Source organism: Myxocyprinus asiaticus, chromosome 46 (assembly GCF_019703515.2).
Source record: "Myxocyprinus asiaticus isolate MX2 ecotype Aquarium Trade chromosome 46, UBuf_Myxa_2, whole genome shotgun sequence".
In the NCBI taxonomy this organism is placed as follows: domain Eukaryota; kingdom Metazoa; phylum Chordata; class Actinopteri; order Cypriniformes; family Catostomidae; genus Myxocyprinus; species Myxocyprinus asiaticus.
The window spans coordinates 21415386-21439892 of record NC_059389.1 but is presented as its reverse complement, the minus strand read 5'-3'; the positions used below and the strand labels follow the sequence as shown (position 1 = coordinate 21439892).

At 37.0% G+C, this 24507-nt stretch overlaps 1 protein-coding gene across 3 annotated transcripts in view; it reads right to left on the bottom strand.

The window, feature by feature from the left end:
- The window catches only part of LOC127436152 (probable phospholipid-transporting ATPase IM), a 54491-nt gene extending 30220 nt beyond the window's left edge, over positions 1-24271 (bottom strand). The window contains exons 1-9 of one of the 3 annotated variants that reach the window (XM_051690108.1): positions 24170-24271; positions 22640-22707; positions 12852-12947; positions 8238-8296; positions 5893-6006; positions 5336-5434; positions 5136-5197; positions 4918-4990; positions 4468-4538 (exon numbers count right to left, since the gene is read on the bottom strand). In XM_051690108.1, the coding sequence (XP_051546068.1) occupies positions 4468-4538; positions 4918-4990; positions 5136-5197; positions 5336-5434; positions 5893-6006; positions 8238-8296; positions 12852-12927 (554 nt within the window). In that variant the 5' untranslated portion in view covers positions 12928-12947; positions 22640-22707; positions 24170-24271. Of the gene's footprint in view, positions 1-4467; positions 4539-4917; positions 4991-5135; positions 5198-5335; positions 5435-5892; positions 6007-8237; positions 8297-12851; positions 12948-22639; positions 22833-24169 lie in introns of those variants that run through there. The other 2 variants (XM_051690110.1, XM_051690109.1) reach the window with 2 other exon arrangements.
- Between the last annotated feature and the right edge of the window lie 236 nt (positions 24272-24507).

The window sequence follows — 24507 nt, the reverse complement described above, 5'->3', positions numbered from 1 at the left end:
GAATTTAACACTCTGGACACTTTTGTCCATATCAAGTGTAAATGCAAAATAACGGGGTGTGACTTAACTTCTCCGATTAATTTGATCAAAAGGCTTTGCAGAGGCAAGATAGGGGCAAGAGCTTCCTTTTCAACACAAAACCAGGGGGGGCTCTCTCAGGTGGAAGCGACCAATGAGCCAAATGTCTGAGACCGAATGCATAATAATAAAACAAAATCTTGGGTAGGCCTAACCCACCTTTGTCAATCGGCCTATGTAACTTAATGAAATTTAACCTGGCACGCTTACCATTCCAAATTAAGGACTTCGCTATGCTATCAAATAGCTTGAAATAAGAGAGGGGGACATCTATAGGGAGAGATTGTAACAGGTAGTTGAATTTTGGAATACAATTCATTTTAATTACAATAACCTTCCCAATCATCGAAAAGTGTAATGAAGCCCACCTGTTCACATCATTCAAAAACCTTTTTATTAAGGGATCAAAATTAACTCTGACTAAATCAGAAAAATTTGCTGGGAATAAAATTCCCAAATACTTAATGCCCTGTTTGGGCCACTGGAAGGCACCTGGCTAGAAGGCCATTACTGGACAATACACTGTCAAAGCCAAAGCTTCGGACTTAGACCAATTGACTTTGTATCATGAGAACTTGGAAAAGGAATTAATAATTCTGTGGAGGCAAGGCATAGATCTAGTGGGGTTGGAGACAAATAATAAAATATCACCTGCATAAAGCAGAAGCTTATGCGCCACACCTCCTGCCACCACCCCGGAAAATCATCCTCCTTTCTTTTCGCGGCTGCTAATGGTTCCAGGGCAAGACAGAACAATAATGGGGAAAGAGGGCATCCCTGCCGAGTGCCTCTATTCAGAGTAAAATAATCTGAAATTAATCCATTTGTTTGTACCACTTCTATAGGGTGTCTATAAAGTAACTTAATCCAACCAATAAATGTACTCCCGAACCCATACATTTCCAAAATCTTAAAAAGATAATCCCATTCTACCAAAATCAAATGCCTTTTTGGCATCAAGTGAGATGGCAGCGACTGGAGACTGATCATTCGCTACTGACCACATAATATTGATGAGACGCCTGATGTTATTAGAAGAGCTGCGGCCCCGAATAAACCCCACCTGATCTATATGTATAAGAGATGTCATAACCTTACTTAATCGGTTAGCCAAAATTTTTGACAAAATGTTTACATCTAGTTGGATCAGGGAGATTGGACGGTAACTTCTTTGTCCTTTTTAAGAATCAGACTGATCCAGGCTTGTGTCATGGTTGGAGGAAGCTTTCCATTCTTTAATGATTCAGTATAAACTTCTAACAAAAGTGGAGCCAGTTCTGTAGCATAGGATCTAAAAAATTCTGCGGCAAAACCATCTGGCCCCGGAGCCTTGCCAGCAGGTAGGGACTTAATTACCTCGTCAAGCTCCTCCAAGGTTATCTCAGAATCAATAGAGTTTTTTGCTCAGTCATCAGTTTAGGAAGAGCTAATGGTTCCACAAAGTTTCTAATATCTTCATCAGTAGATGAAGACGTGGAACTATAAAGATCAAGGTAGAACTCTTTCAAGGCATTATTAATATCAATGGCCGAGGTAAATATTTCACCACCAACAAATTTCACTGAGGGAATGGTAGAAAGAGACTCTCTCTGCTTTATATATCTAGCCAAAAGCTTCCCTGCTTTGTCCCCCAACTCAAAGTATGACTGTCTTGCCCTGAATAACCAAAACTCCACTTTCCGTGACAAAATAGTATTATATCTGTATTTCAATCGAGTCAATTCTCTGAGGCGTGATCCGAGACTAAGATGTTTCCAATTGAGCAATCAACAACAGATGAAATGAGGGATTTGGATATAAAAAAAAATCTATTCTAGAATAAATCTTATGGACTGATGAAAAAAATGTATAGTCCCTACCAGATGGGTTCAAAAGTCTCCAAATATCTGTAAGACCAAGATTTTTACACATCCTGTGAAGCGTCAATGTTGCTCTAGGGGGCTTACACACTTTTGCTTCACTATGATCAAGGACTGAGTCCATCAAAAGATTAAAGTCTCCTCCCAATATTATATCATGAGGGGTGCAAGCGGCTTGCAGCATCCCTTCAAGATCTATAAAAAAGCCCTGATCATCAGCGTTAGGTGCGTAAATATTAGCCAAAATCAACCTTTGCCCCTGAATTTCAGCTAAAACTATAATGACTCTCCCTAATTTATCTTTAGTCTGTTTGAGACATTTTAATTGTAGCTGTTTATTAATCAATATAATGACTCCCTTGCTCTTACTTGAGCCAGCACTAAAGAAAACATGTCCACCCCATATCTTCCCAACTTCTTCAGCTTCCTGTGGGGAGAGATTTGTTTCTTGAAGAAACACTATATCATATATCTTACGTTTAATAAAAGTAATAACCTTCCATCTTTTTATGGGGTGCCCCAACCCATTTACAGTCCATGTGGAGAGAGACAATCCACTCATATTAACATTTGACATTTTGATATAGTAGAAAAAATCAGTTGTGTGTCAAAAACAAAATTATACAGACCACATTCCCCATTAGTGAAACAATCAAACCCCGAACTGCCCCCCGAACAAAACAAACAGAAAAAGAAAAACGTGCGCATTAACCCCGCGCACAAAAGTGTCAACCGGTGACAATCCCTCTAAACTCAAAAGGTCCATGAATGTCCACGAGCCCCCACGACAACTTTGCCATCGGATTGCTCAATTTTGCCTCACAAATTTGTGAGGCAAACGTAATCATTCCAATGTCCCGTAAAAATACTCAACAAAACAAACTCCAGTCAGCAGGAGGAATAAGCACGAAGAATGAACAGATTAATCCACAGCTGTTCCAAAGGAGTGTTATTCAGTAGAACAAGCTCCAGCCGCTAGGCGGAACCGATACAAAAAGAAACAAAACCAGCATCCCGGTTCCCCTGATGGTCGAGTCAATTCACTCGAAGGCCACATAAAAGTATATACCATGACTTACTCAATCCGTCAACTTTATAAAAGACATCCTTTGTGTGAGCATGTAGATATTTTGCGGTCATCCGTAGTGTCCACTCTCAAACTGGCCGGGAACTTCAATGCAAAAGTACTCTTCAGTCAAAGCAAATGTTTCTTTAAGGAAAAGTGTTATTCACAAAACAAACTCCAGCCGCTCGGCGGAGCCAACGCAAAAAGAAAAAAGAAACCAAAATGATGCCCAGCTTCCTCAAAAGCCAGAGTAAGTACAGCGAGTCAGACCCACTCAGATGAGAAACATCCAATGGTTTACTCACCCACTGATTCTATAAAAGACATTGCCTGATTGGGACATGTAAATACTTTGCGACCATCCTTCGTTTCTATTCTCAGTTTGGCTGGAAACATCAGAAAAAAGTGATCTTTCGCTGATGTAAGAGTTTCATACATTCCTTGAACCAATCGCGTTTCTCTCTTGTCGAACTCGCAAAGTCCGGGAACAAGAAAATATTATGGTTCTTCTAAGAAAGCTTCCCTTTGCTCCTCGCCTGGCGCAACACGAGATCTTTATCGGATGATCTCAGAAATCTGGGGCCTTTCTCCCTCAGCAAATCTGTGAGCTGGGACTCTGTGAGCTTGCTCGATTTCCAGTTTATGGCCTATTATGTCGTGCGGACTCGGGAAAGCTCATCTAGGAATTTCACCATATCTCAGCCCTCCTCATGCTCAGGAATTCCAACAATTCGAACGTTATTCCTGTGGCTTCTATTCTCAAGATCTTCAAGCTTTTCAAGGAGATGTTTCAAATCAACTTTGGTCGTGGGCGGATTAGCGGTTAATTCCCTCTCCGAAGACTCCAGACAATCAATTCGTCTCTCAACATCAGTCACTCTTGTAACTAATTCAGAGAATTTTAGATCCTCCAAGTCAGCAAGAACCTTCGTCAGCATCACCGACATGTTGGACAACTGACGCTAGACTTCCTCTCCCGCCGCGCCATCCAAATCGAGTCCCCGGTCTGTAGACCTGTCGGGGCTTTCATCCTGAACACGTAAGTGTCTTTTAATGTCTCCAGAGCCTGAGAATTTTGACTTCTTTGCCATGTTTTGCCTCAAAGAGCAAATGTGTATCAAATTTCACCAGATTATAACATGAAAATAATTAAAAATTTAGCAAAGTGCGCTGAGCTCGTCGCTCACACGTCTGCTTCTTGCATGGCATCATGTGACCCCCCAAATATTATGAGATTAATCGCGATTAAAAATTTTAATCAATTGACAGCACTAATTCAAATACATAAATTGCCATATTTATATATTTAAGACCACGTACATCATGGAGCGATTCTGTAGGATTTGTTAAATATTCTTTTAACCAATAGAATCACTTCGGGGTCTGAGGGGGACAAGATTCTGCAGGGGGCATAGGACTACAGCATGGCAAAATCAACACACATTTTTGTGCAAAACTTCTCACCCATCAAGCTCTGCCGTCTCAATATAGCACAGTCCATAGGGCTCACTGCTAGAGAGGAGGAGAAGGTCAGCCTGGAGACAACAGAGATAGAGGATACTTAGAGTCAAGTAAAACTCTTAAATCATGCACTGTATGACACTATACTCTAGAGAATTCTTTACAGTACAAAGGACTCTGTTTTCGTCCACTACACATGATCACAATGCAGATAGTGCTTGTCATATTGGCATCTTCGAAATTTAAGCAATAGATTAGAATCGCTTTTTTGCGTTGATTTGCTGGTACAGTCAAAAATATTATTTATCATGACTGAATCAACCAGAATACATCAGGTTACACCAATAAAAGTCATTTTTCAGGGTTATATCATATAGAAAGAGACCCTTAAGACCCCAATTGCAGGTTATCAGTCTTTACAATGTAATATATTTGCAAAAGATTTAAACTTACAGCAACAAACTGATTGTTCTCAAGTTTGACAATATCACCCACTCTTACATTCATCCATTTTTCATTCTGTAGCCTGAAACAAAGACGTTATCGTGTTTGTTCTGATGCACATTATTCACATTTCTTACACATCTCTAAAAGCATTTAAGCAAGATATTTCTGACTCAACAACACAATATACAGCAGAAAATACTGACACACAGCTTAAAGGCACTTACTTTCCTTTGATGAGTACCTGAGACTGCCGGGTGTTGACTTGTTGATCACTTTTATGGCGGAACTGAAATCCAAAATAAATCAATCACAGCAATCATTAGTTTGGCTTACTTCAAGCAGGCTGCAGAGGGTTGAACAGCCTGCCTTTGTAAATACAGTATTCACAATTGTAAAGAAAAGCAAGACAAGAATAGATTCTCACGTAGTCATCTGTAGCATCTTTTACAGCTGTGATAGACAGCACCAACACCAAAGGCACAATGGTGGTAAACCAGGACAGAGAGGAGATTTCTGGAATTAACTGGAAGGAGGAAATAGAGTATTAGTGTTGTTACAATAATTACCGGTAGTAACAATCCAATATTTATTACATCACCTGGTGCTTCTGCATATTAAATTATGTTCATTAGTTTTACGTTGTTTGTTTTACATAAACATCACTCATTTATTCAATCAGTCACTCACTCACTCACACACTGTATTCACACTTGCATTACCCAAAGTCATCAGAAAATCAAGTCAGCACGCATTGGTGTTCTGGTGCGTGAGAACAAAAAAGATTGTATATTTGTACAATTGGCGTACATATCCAAATATTTTCACATCAGTTTCTGCCTTAATATATCGCAATATGCTCATCACTGTTATTGTAGGATCAAATTTTATTGTACATGCATATTATAATTGAGACCCCCGATCTTTAATACAGCAATTTCATAAAAATTTGTGCAAATTTTGTAACTCAAACAGCTAGCATACCTGCAGTATCAGCAGTACTAGAAAGTAGGCGTTCGCAAAACGTTGGAACTGCTCAAACAAGTTAATGGGCAGGAAGGTGAAGATGTTATATTTTGCCGTCTTGATGCGATTGTCCTGTGGAAAAATTACACCAAAGAAAATAATTATATTTTTGACAGTTGTACTAACAGTCCTAGATGCTGATTGGTCAATGCAGTGTTCACTGCACAACACCCTATTAACATTGGTTAACCTTATTAATTTAGGGACTATATCTTGTTTCTGAAATATGGCAATCAATGAAAAAGAATGTATATGAAATACCCTTTTTTTTTTTTTTTTTTTTACTGTGTCCTTTACTGTGTCCTTATAAAATAAAAAGCAATAAAGCACTCTTTTTATATGTTATGAATATAGTCACTGATGAGGGGTTTGCAAACTCCACTGCATGATTTGCCAAACAAAACCCTTTATACGTGACTATATTCCCAATTTAGCAAGGCCTTTTGTACCTTATTATTAAATTACGTATTTGTGTGTTTCGTCAACTTTAGGTACTTTCATGTCCCAGAGGGACTGTTTTAAGTCTTGACCCAGACCCAAATGAAAATCCATAAATAAAATAAAAAGACATGTTTAAAACTATGAAAATCCTAACAAATAGTGAAATAAACAAAAAACATTTCAATATTTATTGTGTGAAAATTATTTCTATAGTTTTTTTGTTTTTGTTTTTTTTCCACAAATTACAACTGTCCCACAGTTTTGGAGTCATTTTCACCACACCAAATAATTTCGTCCCTTTTTTTTTTTTTTTTTTTTTTTTTTTTTAACGTACTTGTTAACCCTTTAAGCTTGGATTGGCTGGCTCAGAAATAATTATCAAAATAGACAGAACATAAACAGAACATAAATTATCACATACCATTACTTAAAGGAAGGAATTCCCGTTAAAATGAGCCCTCACAACTTAATCGGATGCATAAATCATTAGGCACACAAAGCATAATGTGCACACAGCACATAATCTGCTATATAGCTAAAAACACGATAGCTTTCCTGGATCAGATGATTTCATCTGAAATGATGTAGTACGTTGTTCAATGTCATGGAACGCTAAACCAATCGTATTAGGATTCAGATCACTGCAACCAGAGATGGAAGTCATCCAAATATGGGCAGAGTTCACTCTAATTACATTTTGTCACCAGGAGATGGCGCCAAGAACATAACACAGACTCAATGATGGTTTAAATGACACAGAATGGAACTGAATGAGATCTCATTCAGTTACTCATGCCTGCTTGCTTTGGAGAGAGAGAGCATACCTTTAGTCATTGTGTAATTAGTTCTTATGTACAATAATTATGTTTTATTTGTTTGTAGCCGTTTTTGGACATAAGGCTAAATAATTTTTGAAATGCTATAACTTTTGATTGCTTTGTCGTATCAACACAAACTTTTACTCAGTTACAGGTGAAATGATTGGGAACAAAACAAAATACATTTTTTTGGAGCTACCTTATTTACACCCTGAGATATATCATGTAAAATAAGAAAAATCAGAAAAAAGTAAATTTTTGTCTCAGAATTTATCATAATCTGTATCAAAAAATTTTTTTTTTTAAAGTTTCCTTTAAAATGATACCAAACAATTTACCCTCTTTGTTTTGTTTTGTTTTTAGTTATAAGCATTTAATTTTGGGCATGCCACTGAAACAGGAAATCTTTAAAAACACCTTTAGAACTTAAAGGGTTAAGCAAGTCAACAAAAGTGTAAGTAAAGAACATGCTTGAGATGGAATATTAGGCAAGTAATGTCTGAACAAAACTTGACAAAACCTTGAAAATTCAAAGTAAATATTACTTGTGAGCAGAGTATTTAATTGGACATAATTTCCAATAAAGCTGTTAATTTTCCAAATTTTGTAAGAAGTGTGAAAATATTATTTAATTGTATGTAGGATATTTAGAATGTAAGCTATGAAATTAGCCTTAACAAGATAAAGGTGTCAACCGAATAATAATAAAAAAGTTCATATGTAATTTCCGTCAAAGTAATTTCCATCATAGAATTCTATCAAACACAATACTGTCCAGAATTTGAGATGTGCTTTAAATGACACTTTGGTGGGAATGATTTTCTATGACTTTCAGAATAAAATGACATAAATCTGTTATATAATGTACATACACTGTTGAACAAACAATGGTGAGAGTGTAAAAATGTTTTAACAAGATTTTACTTTAGATGTCTGCAGTGCTAAAAGTGCCAGAAGTTAAAGAAACATAAATTTATGGAAACAGGAACTTATGCCTATACAACATACCACAATGCAACAGTTTACAGACAATTACAGACTTACAGCATAAATGAATTTCTCATTGTAGTCCCGATCGTTGGCTCGAACATGTCGTTCATCTTCTAGAATTGAGCATAATGTTAGTTTAGTTATCATTGAGAAATAAAAAATGAGAAACCTACAAATACAATTTCACAAAATTCTACAGTCCAACTGAATCTTTACATTTCACAACAAACATGCATTGATGCAACCAAACTCCTCTATTAGTATCTAAACTAATCTACAATCCCTCCAATTTCAGGGAAAACAAAACCTAATATGTTCCACCATTGTGTCAATTCCTGGATTGTTTGTTCACTAAATTGATGTTTCTCATAATCTATCTCCTCTTACTGTGCAGTTTTTAAAGGTGAGTGGGAAGCAATATGTGGCCTTAATGTTTTCAAAAGAAACTAACATCAGTGCCTCAAGAGAATCACAATATTATCAGGTCATCAGTGAATATCACTCAGCAAAGGATTGCAGTAAAATGAGTGCACAAAGCTCTTCTCAAATGTAAGTGAGCTCCTTTTATTGATTCTTTTGAAAGCATAACAGCCTCCTCCTGGAAGAAATCTTGGATATTGTTTGCATTTTAAACATTTGTAAGCCTTAACGTATGAGTCAGAAGAAAATAAGTCCCATAACCCATAAGTCATACTTGTATAACATAGAATGACGTAGAAGGTTATTATAGTTTTAACTTTTTCAAATTTTGTTTCAGTTTAGTTTGAGCTTTTTCAGTATTATCTAGTTTCATCTTAGTTCAATAATTTCTATTTTAGTGTAGTAATTTTGGCCTGCTAAAGTAAATACGTTAACTGATATTTAAATGTTAAAATGTAAAAAAATAAAATAAAATACCGTGCATTAAATAAAGCAGTTGATTTAATACGTTAATTAAGTGCGATTGATAAAGCCCCCTGACCATACATAAATTCCGTAATAGGGAATTATCCAATTCTAGCTTGAAGCACCTCCTTCATGTTTTTGCAAGTCAAAGTCAGAAGGGGGCAGTCAGCGCAACTCCAGCTGTACAGGCAATGCGCAGCTGTACAGACAACAAAACAACAGCTGCAGAAAACACGGGTGTCGAGATGTGTTTTTAAAGTTTCAAAATATATTTAACTTGACACAACGTCCTAAAAATGCAGCAGTCATAGATAAGATGCTGAAAACCAGTGAAATGCGATGCAAACACAGTTGACGAACACAGACCAATGAAAATAGCGCATACGGAACACAAAAATGCATCCTGTGAAAACAGCCCAAATCATCCTTGGACAAATCGACTCAATGGCAAAATGGATTGTTCTGGACTATAGGCCAGTAATAGGCTTACAGGTGCATCTCAATAAATTAGAATGTTGTGGAAAAGTTCATTTATTTCAGTAATTCAACTCAAATTGTGAAACTCGTGTATTAAATAAATTCAATGCACACAGACTGAAGTAGTTTAAGTCTTTGGTTCTTTTAATTGTGATGATTTTGGCTCACATTTAACAAAAACCCACCAATTCACTATCTCAAAAAATTAGAATATGGTGACATGCCAATCAGCTAATCAACTCAAAACACCTGCAAAGGTTTCCTGAGCCTTCAAAATGGTCTCTCAGTTTGGTTCACTAGGCAACGCAATCATGGGGAAGACTGCTGATCTGACAGTTGTCCAGAAGACAATCATTGACACCCTTCACAAGGAGGGTAAGCCACAAACATTCATTGCCAAAGAAGCTGGCTGTGCACAGAGTGCTGTATCCAAGCATGTAAACAAAAAGTTGAGTGGAAGGAAAAAGTGTGGAAGAAAAAGATGCACAACCAACCGAGAGAACCGCAGCCTTATGAGGATTGTCAAGCAAAATCGATTCTAGAATTTGGGTGAACTTCACAAGGAATGGACTGAGGCTGGGGTCAAGGCATCAACCACACACAGACATGTCAAGGAATTTGGCTACAGTTGTCGTATTCCTCTTGTTAAGCCACTCCTGAACCACAGACAACATCAGAGGCGTCTTACCTGGGCTAAGGAGAAGAAAAACTGGACTGTTGCCCAGTGGTCCAAAGTCCTCTTTTCAGATGAGAGCAAGTTTTGTATTTCATTTGGAAACCAAGGTCCTAGAGTCTGGAGGAAGGGTGGAGAAGCTCATAGCCCAAGTTGCTTGAAGTCCAGTGTTAAGTTTCCACAGTCTATGATGATTTGGGGTGCAATGTCATCTGCTGGTGTTGGTCCATTGTGTTTTTTGAAAACCAAAGTCACTGCACCCGTTTACCATGAAATTTTGGAGCACTTCATGCTTCCTTCTGCTGACCAGCTTTTTAAAGATGCTGATTTCATTTTCCAGCAGGATTTGGCACCTGCCCACACTGCCAAAAGCACCAAAAGTTGGTTAAATGACCATGGTGTTGGTGTGCTTGACTGGCCAGCAAACTCACCAGACCTGAACCCCATAGAGAATCTATGGGGTATTGTCAAGAGGAAAATGAGAAACAAGAGACCAAAAAATGCAGATGAGCTGAAGGCCACTGTCAAAGAAACCTGGGCTTCCATACCACCTCAGCAGTGCCACAAACTGATCACCTCCATGCCACGCCGAATTGAGGCAGTAATTAAAGCAAAAGGAGCCCCTACCAAGTATTGAGTACATATACAGTAAATGAACATACTTTCCAGAAGGCCAACAATTCACTAAAAATGTTTTTTTTATTGGTCTTATGATGTATTCTAATTTTTTGAGATAGTGAATTGGTGGGTTTTTGTTAAATGTGAGCCAAAATCATCACAATTAAAAGAACCAAAGACTTAAACTACTTCAGTCTGTGTGCATTGAATTTATTTAATACACGAGTTTCGCAATTTGAGTTGAATTACTGAAATAAATGAACTTTTCCACGACATTCTAATTTATTGAGATGCACCTGTATGTTCAGTTGCTGGGTTTCCATCCAACAATTATTATGAAAATGTAAAATTTGCACTTAAGAAAACCTGAATGGAAATGCTTGAAACAGTATGCCCATAAACTCGTAAAATTATCTTAAAACGTTTATGAGCTAGGTAGAGTTTTCTAGAGTCAACACGTGCATTAAGGTGATGGAAAGAGTTTATTCACAAAATGATGACATTTTCTGACCATTTATGAACAAGAACAAAAGGTCCGGCCTTGACACATAATTGTTCGAACATTGCCCTTGACATTCAGAAATATTTAACCCACAGCTGGTCCTCAAAATTCATCAGAGCAGTTTTGAACGTGGGCACTCCCAGGTATGAGGAGGCTGGCAGCATATGGGCATAGCAGCCACTTCATTATATGAGATATTACACTCATTCTGTGGTGTCTCCTGGCAGCATTTAATAAAACTATGTACAATTGCTCAAACACTGCTTATACAACTCTACCCGAAGCAAGCAGGTCATTCAGGTGCTCCATCATAACACATCCTAAAGATAATGCACATAACGTAGTGGATGGAAACACGCAATGATTCACATTTTCTTTTTTCTCAGATTTTTAGAAATGTGCTTAAAAATGCAAAACATTTGAATGGATACCCATGATATTAAAATAAATCAAACAATATATTAATTTATAAAGTCACTTTTTGTATTGTCTAATCAATGCTTTACTCATCTGCTACAATAGTGTAATGTCTTTGAATTCTCTGAATTATTATTTATTATAGATTTTTACACAACAGTTAGTTCCGGTCCTTGATTCTGATTGGACAAGAGATGTTCCAAGAGCACTTATTTCTCACACCATCAGCACTCGGACGCGTTACTGTTTTTATCACTCCGCTTGTATTCGAAGCATTCTAAACTAAAGTGTAAGAGCAGCGCAGATGTCAAAAAACAGCTTGATGAGTGTCTTTTCATTTGTGACTGTGACATTAAAGATTTTAGCCAGCAGCTGGCGACATTTTTTATGTGCTGATTTAAGTGAAGTGTTAAGTTAATTGTTGAGCCAGTTAAGTTGACTGAGTCAGTGATGTTAGTCAATGAGCGGTTTCTTTGAAGTCATCAGCATTGTCTTTCACTCCATGGTTGCTCGGATTACTGCTACAGTACAGCTGGGAAATAGAGTTAAACTTACAGCTTCAGCATTAAGGTGTTGGGAGCAGATGTAAACATTCAACATGGCGGAGGAGAGAACGAACCAGCTACCGCAAAATACACCGAATCACAGCTGTGCTGATATAGGGCCATACAGCACTCTTGCTTGTGTGATATTGCTTTAATAATTATTTTTATAATTACAGTATATATTGAATAATCTTTATTTGTGGTCCTTTTTCAGCAAATATTAATATATATACAATTAATTTTGATTAATTTGATTAATTAATCGTTATATCATAATTCATTTGATTAAACATATTTATTGATTAACAGTCCTAGTATTAAAATTTTAAACAAAATTTGTGGTCATTTTTACTTAGATTCGGAATCATGAAAATGTAACAAAATTTTAGTTTAGTTTCAGCTTTATGTTAGTTAGTTTTTAAGTATCAATTTAGAAAAATATTTTTATTATATTGACAATTAACACAATGTTGAACAACTGTCCAAAACTAAGTACCCCCCCACCCCCCCAACCCTTGCCCTCCCAGTCCCACAAGCCTTTGCCACTCTACCTTGTCCAGGTGCTTTTGAACTTGGGTTCCAACCTCCTCTCCATGGTACTAACATCCATAGCCATCGCGGCGCCATTGCCTGTCTGCAATGTCATTCTTTGTGCAGCACAAACAAACGTTCAGACATTAGTCACTGCCATACATCAAATACAACCTTCATTGCAAATCAAATTACAGGGTCATTAAAGAGACAATGCAATCATAAAATACTCCATAGTCTGCGGCGCCTGCTTTCTGTTGGGCAGCTTATTCTGAGGAAACTGGATTCCTTTGGAATGTACCAGACATTGCCTACACTTGCCTTTAAATGCAAGAGACTGAAGCGTGTCTTGGAATTTTCATCGCCTGCAGGGCTTATGTTTATTAACATAAAATGATGCCTAATCATTTACTTGCTCTAACTAGGAATTAGTAGGAAAACTGGTATTATAAACACAGAGATCTTGGCTTTGAAAAACCTGAGAAGCAGGAGACTGAAGCAAAAGTGTCTATTGTCTCTCCATGAAATCTTATTCCTGAAACAATTGAGATCTCCTTTGTGATTTCTCTTTCTGACGGGAGTGAAGGACACTTGCAGCACTGCATAATGCATCCCTAGACAAAACAAACCAATTAAACTGTTTATATACGTACCTGTAGTGAGTGACTCAACAACAGATGAACTTGATGAACTTTCAGGATGGAGTACTTACTGATCTACTGAAGGACTTACTGTACAACATGGCAGACGTTCTTAGTGTTGCCAGAATCATCATGGTGACGTGAAACATTAATCATTACAAGGTTATGTTTCAGAATCGATTGAAATTTGGGGATCTGGGCTCGGATACAGTTTACATTTTTCTGAAGGTCACATAATATTATGGCCTGAACAAGAGTCATGTTAGGTTACACAGACTGGCAAATGTAATATTGCACTGCAGTTGCACCGTACACTCCAGACTTCCTTCAAGTACTGATAAATTTCATGTTTACTGCCAGATGAGCTGTAACCAGGGTTGGGAGTGTTACTTTTGAAATGTATTCCACTACAGATTACAGAATACATGCTGTAAAATGTAATTTGTAACGTATTCCATTAGATTACTCAAGATCAATAACATATTTTAAATACTTTGGATTACTTCTTCAGCACTGGTAGATTTTTTTCACTTGTTTTGACTATAAAAACTCTGCCAGTACAGTAAGACAAAATACACATGTTAAAAATACATTCTCTGAAAAACCTAAATATCTTACGCTGTGTTGTTTCTAAAACAAGATAAATCAAATTGATTTTTTTGTTTATTTTTACAGGAAAACAATACAAAAATTATTATCAAGAATATGATTTTTGCCCTAATATCAAAGGTCTTACTAGAAATAAAGAAATTATGACCCAATGTGAATTTTCTTGATAAAAAATATGATCGTGTCTGGTAACGTGCATGTAAAATGGCTAGAAATAGCATTTTAGCTTAGTGTAAAGCTGACCATTTACACAAGGTTTATTTCTATTTCTTCTGCTCCAAACTTACTTCAAACTTACTTCTCTGTCTGCTCGTATGAGTGTAACACATTAAAAGAAAGTGTTTCACCGCTGTTCAAATGCACTTTGGATCGCATCATTTATATGTATAAATGTTTCCATCTGAAAGGACTAAATATTAGATGAAAAATTGACAATAAAATGCAAAGTAATCTCTTCAGTAATCAAAATACATTTTGAATGTAACTGTATTCTAATTACCAGTGATTTCAATTGTAACTGTAGTGGAATGCAGTTACTTATATTTTGTATTTTAAATATGTAATCCCATTACATTACATTAATTCCGTTACTCCCCAACCCTGGCTGTAACTATGCACGACTCACCGAATGAGCTTGTTCCTTTCACAGTTTTGAAATTATATAAGTCATAAGATGTTTTCTCAGCATTATTGCAATGAGGGTCCTTCAAAAGTTCATATCACAATAATATGCCCTTGGAGTGATCCGTTCTGTCCATGTGTGGTTTAATCTGGCTGTTACTATAATTTAGGGTTTTAAAAAGATCCTTAACCCCAAGAATTAAACTTCAGCATGTAACTCGTCCTACACCATTTGTGTTATGGAGGTGAATGATACCTCCAACCATGTGGCCTGTTGAGGAAAGATGTGCTATTACTTTTCAAACCGATCAGGCTTACAATTTTAGTTTTGGCGGATGTTAAAATGGGACGAAAAAATACCACTAGACATACATTGAAGGAGAGACCTGAGCCATATCTCAGGTCTAGAATGTCATAGAGACTCTTTTGATATGAGACTGGAAGTATCCACCTTCAAACCAACTATAACACCATAGCAACCACCTAGCAACACCCTTGCAGCCATCCAGAACACACTAGAAACCACATAACAATGCCCCTGGCAACCACCCACAGCACCTTTGTATTGTGATGCTGAGTTTTGCACAGGCAAGCACCACTCACACTGTCTTTAGGAAATAAAAAAAAAAAAGCTTATTTTACTCAGAATCCGATTGCAGGTTTTAACAGTAAAACACACAATCCTTTACTGCAATTTCTACATTTCTTCTGGCTTAGCCCCTTCTGTGGTACAGTGGACAAGGAAAATAAACTAACCACACAGCTCTTTACCGGAAGAGCCTAGTAAATAATTTCAAAATTAGCACGTACTAGTTCATTGCATACTATAGCAGTGAAACATGAGAATTGTTAGCCCAGGTGCTACAACTGTTGTCAACCATTAATAATTGAATAGTTTCCACACCCAGAGATCCTCCAGATGAGTTTACACTCCATTCACACATTTGATCGCAGCAGACAAATGGCAAGTAATGCATAACATTTCATATCAATTTGAAAAATGTTTATGCTAGCTCAACTGGTAGAGCATGGTGCTAGCAATGCTAAATCATAGGTTTGTTTCCCAGGAAACACAAATGTATGGGCCAACCTTAAATGCACTGTACGTCACTTAATGATAATAATGCATGTGAAATGAATAACTGTAAACATAAAATAAATAAACTTACAGACCCTATGAAATGGCTTGACTTTAAACCCTATGACCCATGAAATGGCTTTAGCCAGAGGAGAACTGAATCCCCCAGCTGAGTCTACTTTCTCCCAAGGTTTTTTCTCCACTTATTAACATTTTATGGAGCTTTTGTTCCTTGTCGCCTTTGACTTGCTCACTGGGGACTTAAAAATAAAAAAAACGAAGGCATGATTTTCAATGAAGTTTTTCAATGAAGCTGTTCAATGGGGACTTATATTCGATTATGGACATTATAATATGATTTTCTGTAAAGGTGCTTTGAAACTACAGGTGCATCTCAATAAATTAGAATGTCGTGGAAAAGTTCATTTATTTCAGTAATTCAACTCAAATTGTGAAACTCGTGTATTAAATAAATTCAGTGCACACAGACTGAAGTAGTTTAAGTCTTTGGTTCTTTTAATTGTGATGATTTTGGCTCACATTTAACAAAAACCCACCAATTCACTATCTCAAAAAATTAGAATACATCATAAGACCAATAAGAAAAACATTTTTAGTGAATTGTTGGCCTTCTGGAAAGTATGTTCATTTACTGTATGTGTACTCAATACTTGGTAGGGGCTCCTTTTGCTTTAATTACTGCCTCAATTCGGCATGGCATGGAGGTGATCAGTTTGTGGCACTGCTGAGGTGGTATGGAAGCCCAGGTTTCTTTGACAGTGGCCTTCAGCTCATCTGCATTTTTTGGTCTCTTGTTTCTCATTTTCCTCTTGACAATACCCCATAGATTCTCTATGGGGTTCAGGTCTGGTGAGTTTGCTGGCCAGTCAAGCACACCAACACCATGGTCATTTAACCAACTTTTGGTGCTTTTGGCAGTGTGGGCAGGTGCCAAATCCTGCTGGAAAATGAAATCAGCATCTTTAAAAAGCTGGTCAGCAGAAGGAAGCATGAAGTGCTCCAAAATTTCTTGGTAAACGGGTGCAGTGACTTTGGTTTTCAAAAAACACAATGGACCAACACCAGCAGATGACATTGCACCCCAAATCATCACAGACTGTGGAAACTTAACACTGGACTTCAAGCAACTTGGGCTATGAGCTTCTCCACCCTTCTTCCAGACTCTAGGACCTTGGTTTCCAAATGAAATACAAAACTTGCTCTCATCTGAAAAGAGGACTTTGGACCACTGGGCAACAGTCCAGTTCTTCTTCTCCTTAGCCCAGGTAAGACACCTCTGACGTTGTCTGTGGTTCAGGAGTGGCTTAACAAGAGGAATACGACAACTGTAGCCAAATTCCTTGACACGTCTGTGTGTGGTGGCTCTTGATGTCTTGACCCCAGCCTCAGTCCATTCCTTGTGAAGTTCACCCAAATTCTTGAATCGATTTTGCTTGACAATCCTCATAAGGCTGTGGTTCTCTCGGTTGGTTGTGCATCTTTTTCTTCCACACTTTTTCCTTCCACTCAACTTTCTGTTAACATGCTTGGATACAGCACTCTGTGAACAGCCAGCTTCTTTGGCAATGAATGTTTGTGGCTTACCCTCCTTGTGAAGGGTGTCAATGATTGTCTTCTGGACAACTGTCAGATCAGTAGTCTTCCCCATGATTGTGTAGCCTAGTGAACCAAACTGAGAGACCATTTTGAAGGCCCAGGAAACCTTTGCAGGTGTTTTGAGTTGATTAGCTGATTGGCATGTCACCATATTCTAATTTTTTGAGATAGTGAATTGGTGGGTTTTTGTTAAATGTGAGCCAAAATCATCACAATTAAAAGAACCAAAGACTTAAACTACTTCAGTCTGTGTGCATTGAATTTATTTAATACACGAGTTTCACAATTTGAGTTGAATTACTGAAATAAATGAACTTTTCCACGACATTCTAATTTATTGAGATGCACCTGTATATGTAATAATGTCATAAAATATCAATATTGATAGGCATGTTATTTTACTGATATATTTTTGAGGCATCAATATATTAAAATTAGCCATCATTTAAATTAGAAGCCCAATTTGCATGCTTTCCAATTCACTCAGTTGGCATTCTGTTGAATAGTGTGGCGAAATAGCATTGGGAGACCAAAAGAGGGTAGTATGACATTTGCTGAAGCCGTTTGTGGTCAGGAAAGGCACAGGTATCTCACACACACACACACACACACACACACACACGGGATGAGCTGATGCGGCGCAGCAGATGGCAGTCCAAAGTTACGAAGGTTTTTGTTGTTCTTCAAGAATGAACAAAGTGAGGTTGATGAGTTTGCACATTAGTGTATGGAACTGGTGTAACTGCTCAAACTGAACGAATAGAAATGGTGACGTTTATCAAGTTTTTTTTGTCTCTTCAAAAAAAAAAATTTTCTCTCTTCAAAACGTTTTTTTTTCTCTCTTCCAAATTTTTTTTTTCTCTCTTCAAAAAGATTTTTTTTTAACCTTACGGTTCAGGGCTTCCGTAGTTCCGTAGTAGAAAAAACTTTTTTTTAATTTTTTTATTTAAAAATGTTTTATTTATTTTTTAAAGAGAGAGAGAGAAAAAAATTATTTGAAGAGAGAAAAAAAATTTCTTTGAAGAGAGAAAATTTAGCATGCCCAATTCCCAATGCGCTCTGGGTCCTCGTGGTGGCGTAGTGACTCGCCTCGATCCGGGTGGTAGAGGATGAATCTCAGTTGCCTCAGTTGGTCTGAGACCGTCAATCCATGCATCTTATCACGTGGCTTGTTGAGCGTGTTACCGCGGAGACCTAGCGCGTGTGGAGGCTTCACCGTATTCTGAATCCACGCACAACTCACCACGCGCCCCACCAAGAGCGAGAACCACATTATAGCAACCACGAGAGGTTTACCCAATGTGACTCTACCCACCCTTGCAACCGGGCCAGTTGGTTGCTTAGGAAGCCTGACTGGAGTCACTCCAATCTTAGCCAAATTTACTTATCCCAATTTATTTCTGAAAAAAATCCTGATATATATATATCAATAACCGTCGGGAGAATCTTCTGATTATAGATGCGTGAAAAAGGCATCGATCCAAAGCCTATTATGTAACAATGTGAAAAAAGCTATAAAAATAAATGTGAATTGGCTTGACGAGTGCAGTTTTCTTTCCAGTGTTGATGTATTTCATATATATTTCATAGTGCAAAACATATCGAAGAGAACTCACTTTTTTTACTTGCTGTTGCTAGTTGGTTACAGGTGATATTAGGGGAAGATAAATTCTCATTGTAGAGAGCATTTTATGCTGACTTCACGGGTTACCATAATACAAGTTTCCTACATGGAAATTGCACCCCTCAGGTAGTAAATAAAAATGGGAAACTCTGATAATATTTTTATACTGAGTTTCCGAGTTGGGAGGAGCCATAATCACTCAATATGACGGTGGAGAGCATGGTTTCTGTACAGCTACGTTGTTTGCGCTTGACATTTTGGCCATATACATTTACATAAATTAGTAACCATTTGTTGCATATTGTACCTTTTTTTACACAGAGAAAATAGCATGTATTTGACCAAAATTCCTTTAGCGTCAGCCAGCTGACTAACATGTATTATAATGTCAAAATAGGAGTTCCTCAAGAAATATGCAAGAAAGAAACTGGCATCCTCCATGTTTCCTATTCTCTCCGTCAACAAAACACTTGAACATGACATACTCCTCATTTCGACAGTAGGCAGTAGGATAATACTAATAGCATGTGAATTTTTGGTCAATTTTCCCAGAAGATACTGTAGATTTTAAATGTGTATATCTGCTAAAAGTTAATTTTGTCAAGTTTTAGGATATTACTAGCATATAGATCAAAGTTAACAGACATGGACTAAAAGCAACAAAACTACATTTATTTTCAATTTCATGGGATATTTAAAAGCGTTCTCCTGTGGCATCAATCCTGGAAAGTACTTATTTGGCTCTAATCTGGAACCTTTTTTTGTATGAGATGAAGATAAAATTGCATTCAACTTTTGATTTTGCATGAGGGCGCCTTGACAAACATTTAACAAATTATGGAAATTACGGTATGAGTGTATTACAGTACACTAAGCATCAACAATGATTAAATTACATCTTAAAGTGACTAATACATGGAGTTGTATGTGTACTTACTATTTTGGGCAACATTCTTACATCGCTGTCTTCCAACTTCCCTCTTTAAACACACTTTAAGTGTATTACAACAGCGTGACTCTAATACACTCTAAAACTTCACTGCGCAACACAAAGTAAAACACAAAAGAAAAATACCTGCAGGTTTCACCTTCATGTCCCCTTACAACACTGTAAATGATCTCCATCCAGTCTGCCAGATCACGTTAAAAAAAATAAAAAAATAAATAAATAAATGAATACACTGTTGCCAAAGGGCAAATAACATAATGATCTGTGGTTTATCCAAGGTCAAAGAGTCGAAACCTTGCGTCATTGGTGGATCCGTTACCTGTTCCCCATGATCACAATTGCACACACTTGAAGACTCATACTAACATAAACACATGGCACGCTTCACACGTCAGTATCCCTATAGCAGCAAAGTCTCTCCTTTATCTCTGTGGAGCAGCACACCATGGAATAAAGGAGCAATGAGTGATGATGTCACAGGAAGAGGATGCAAACCGTCCCTTCTTTATTAAGGACTGATTAACTATGACTGGGTATTAAAATCACTTTCATTTGTTTGTGCACAAGAGACACCAAGAGCAACAGCAACAAACACACAAGGGTGTCATCAATGTTTCTAGGCAACAAGACCTGAGAAGAGGAGAAGACCTCATCTCAAACACATGGCATAGTTGAAATACTGTAGCTAACACTATAGCTATTAAATGCAGGACTTAAGTACGGGCTAAAACAGGAGATCCTTTGTTCCGCAGAATTTGATCTAGAGAACTGTGAAAACATTGTAGATGCTGTTATTATCTTATTATTACATTGTTTGGTTAAAGAGAAGTAACTGCCCAAGCGAAAGCGTACGCAGATGAATCTCACAAAACATGTCCTTGTCATATTTCACCCCAAAATCAAAACAAAAATATGTCTATTTTTCAGTACTGTAATGTGCCAGTAATATTTCGGGTTCAATACAAGTTAAGCTCAATCAACAGCATTTGTGGCATAATGTGGATTACCACAAAAAATTATTTTGACTAGTCTCGTTTTCTTAAAAAAAGAAGCAAACATTAAGGCTACAGTGAGACACTTACAATTAAAGTGAATGGGGCCAATTTTTATTGAGTTTAAAGGCCGAAATGTGAAGCTTATAACTTTTTTTTTTTTTTTTTTTATGCATTACAGTAATGAGATGTTTTTTTTTTTTTTTTTTTTTGCATTACAGTAATGAGAGTTGGATGGAATACGCATAATAATATATTTTTTAGGTTTAATATTCTTCATCCAAAATATTATTACTTATTTTATTTTATTTTTAATTTTGGGTTGATGTGACCTGTTCATATTTTTTGTGAGATTCACCAATGACTTCAGGTAAATTTAAATGAGAAAAGTTACCATATTATCAATAGAATATGACAGCAAAAGTACATTAAAGGAATAGTTTACCCAAAAATGAAAATTCAGTCATTGTTTACTCACCTCTGTGTTGTTATAACCCTATATGACATTCTTTTTCTTAACACAAAGAGAGAAATTGTGGAAAAATGTTCAGTGATGTCATACAATGGCAGTTTATGGTGACCACCTCTTCAAGCTTCAAATGCAGAAGTATAATTCAGAAGTCTAATAAATTATTGTATATGACTCATGATTGTTATGAAAGCATTTAACAAGGTTTGGTGAGAAACAAACCGAAATCTAATTGATTATATAGTGATACTCTTGACCGACCATTGATCTCCTGTGCACGTTCATGAGTGCACGAGAGCAGCAGTTACGTAGCCTCCGCTCGCGAGATGGGGTTTTCAAGCTTTTTATCTAAAAAAGGTCTGCTACAGCAATAGTAACAACAGAAAACAACACAGCTGCACAAAAACCAGACAACAGAACTGAAGAAAAAAAAAAACACGTCTGAAGAGTCAAAGAATTGGTGCATTTCTATGCAAAAACTCTGGTTCAAATAAATAAGGCTGGGCATAGAAATGCATCTATTTTTCTACTTAAAATTCTTCACTCTCAGACATGTTTTGTAAGTTCTGTTCTCTGGTTCGTGTGCAGCTATGTTGTGTTTTCTGTTGTTAATATCGCTGGTGGTCCTGCAGAAGCAAAATTATGCAGTTTCTTGCTTGAACAGCCCATCTTGCAGAGGCAGTAAAGCTTGCGTGCAGCCTCATGAGATCAATGGTCAGTCAAGAGTTTTACTAAATAATACATTAGATTGTGGTTTGTTTCTCACCACACTTTATCATATTCCTTCTGAACAAGACATGAGTCACATACAATAATTTATTAGACTTCTGAATTATATTTTTACGTTCTTTTGAAGCTTGAAGAGGTAGTCACCATAAACTGCCATTTTATGACATCACTGAGCACAACATTTTTTAACAATTTCTTCCTTTATGTTAAGAAAAAGAAAGAAAGTCATATAGGGTTATAACAACACAGGGGTGAGTAAACAATGACTGAATTTTCATTTTTGGGTGAACTATCCTTTTAAGACACATTAAATTGATTTAAACACATGCTTTTACAACATTTGGGACAATTGACATTGTAAACATAAATACACATCAACATTTTTAAACATAAATGTCATGTCTTTTTTGCATTTTTTGGCATGTAAGCATATTATTCCTCCATTTTCAACTGTTGTTTTTTTCTGAAGCTATTCTTACCAAAGCGGATGTCCTTCTTCGAGATTGCCATAATATCAGGCCATCTTCGACGGGTCGTAAGGGTTTCTCTGAAAAACATCATGCCAGGAGAAAAGGAAGTGTGTGAGCATCAAATAATACATCATGCTGATCAAAATGACCAGAAATAAATTTTATAGACTTTAGCTATGTTCACGCAGCAGCAGAATCAGGTTGTTAGTCCTGTTTGGAGTGTTAAATATGGTTGTGTTATTCTGTTATTATATGACCGAAATGACTCCATTTAACTTAAGTTAAATGTTCAGGACTTACAACCAAATTTTGAGTTCCTCTAAAGCCATATTGTTCATCTAGATGTATTTGTTTGTGTTAGAGAGCACAACAGATGACATTAGTAATTAGCTCCAGTCACACAGCACAACAGGGTAATTGTCTTTTAAAGAAGCATGCAATTCTAGCTGTTTTTAATGTCTGACGCACACCGGGTATCTTCTTCCACATCAACCTAATGAAAACCCAAAGGAACTGCAGCCCGTGGAAACCTGTCAAGGGTCCGAGAACACACACCTCTCCACAGGGGACACTGCAGGGCTTTGGAGGTTGCTGAGGATAGCATGCAGAAACATAGGTGATCCCGATAAGAGCGAGAGTCTGCAGTTTCCTGCCATATGGTGGCTTAGCACGACAAAATGATTTGCAGAGAAAAGGCTATTACTGTAAGTGGGACATTGTGCTGAAAGTATCCTCATTGAAAATAAACATGACTTTAGGGGAAATGCAGATTTCAAGATAAAAAGGCACCTGACATACTGACCCCAATTGACTGCAGATCTCCACTATACAAAATTAAGTGAACTAAAGACTCTGTGGTGAATATTATCACTGAGTTATCAAAAAGCCTGCCAGGAAATTGAAGTACAGAAAAATATTTAGAATATACTTCAGAATAAATTGAGGTTTACGAAGATTATATAACAAATATAGATCCACTTGCAGAAGAAAACACACATGCCATGCAGTATATAAGCAATATAATCATATAATTGTTAATTTATTTATTCTACATGTATTGTACTATTATATTTATTTATTATTTTATATTTATTCAACATTTTACATATTATTTATTGTTATTATATTATATTATTTATTACACATTTATTGTATTTATAATAAATAAATATGTAATACATTTTGTTAACACATTATCTGTTTTCATGAGTGACCACATAACTTAATTAAAAACATGGCAAAAGATCTCATCTGTAACCTCAGTCGTACAATCATTAAGCTTAGTCCATTAGTACGCCTTAGTTGGGATGTGGATGTAAAATGAATTGATTAAGCTCGATGATTACTATAAATTATCTTTTTTTTATACAAGATCTGCGACAAAAGGCGATAACATCCCATTGAATCACACGCATAGCCATCAGACAGTAACACAGCTGTAACGCTCATCGTTCATAACTGCGGAGCATCAATACACCTCATACACCAGTACTCTATCATGATCAATTATTTACAATGTATCAAAAATAAAACGCTTACCGAAAACATGCTCCATCCATTCATTTATGGCTCTACTACAGAGGCATGGTGGAGTAACACGTCCATAAGAAAAAAGCGGAGAAAACACCAGACAGATTCACTATCACCCCCCCTACCCCTCCCGCCCTCTCTCTCTCTCTCTCTCTCTCTCTCTCTCTCTCTCTCTCTCTCTCTCTGTCTCTCTCTCTCTCTCTCTCCCGCTTGCTCGCGCGCGCACACACAAACGCGCGCGATTGTTATGTAGAAGGTGAGGTTAGTTTCACGTTAAATCCGTAAAGCGCAAAACATCGTTTGTTCTTCTGACCACACACAATTTGATCAAACGTGAAAACAAACCT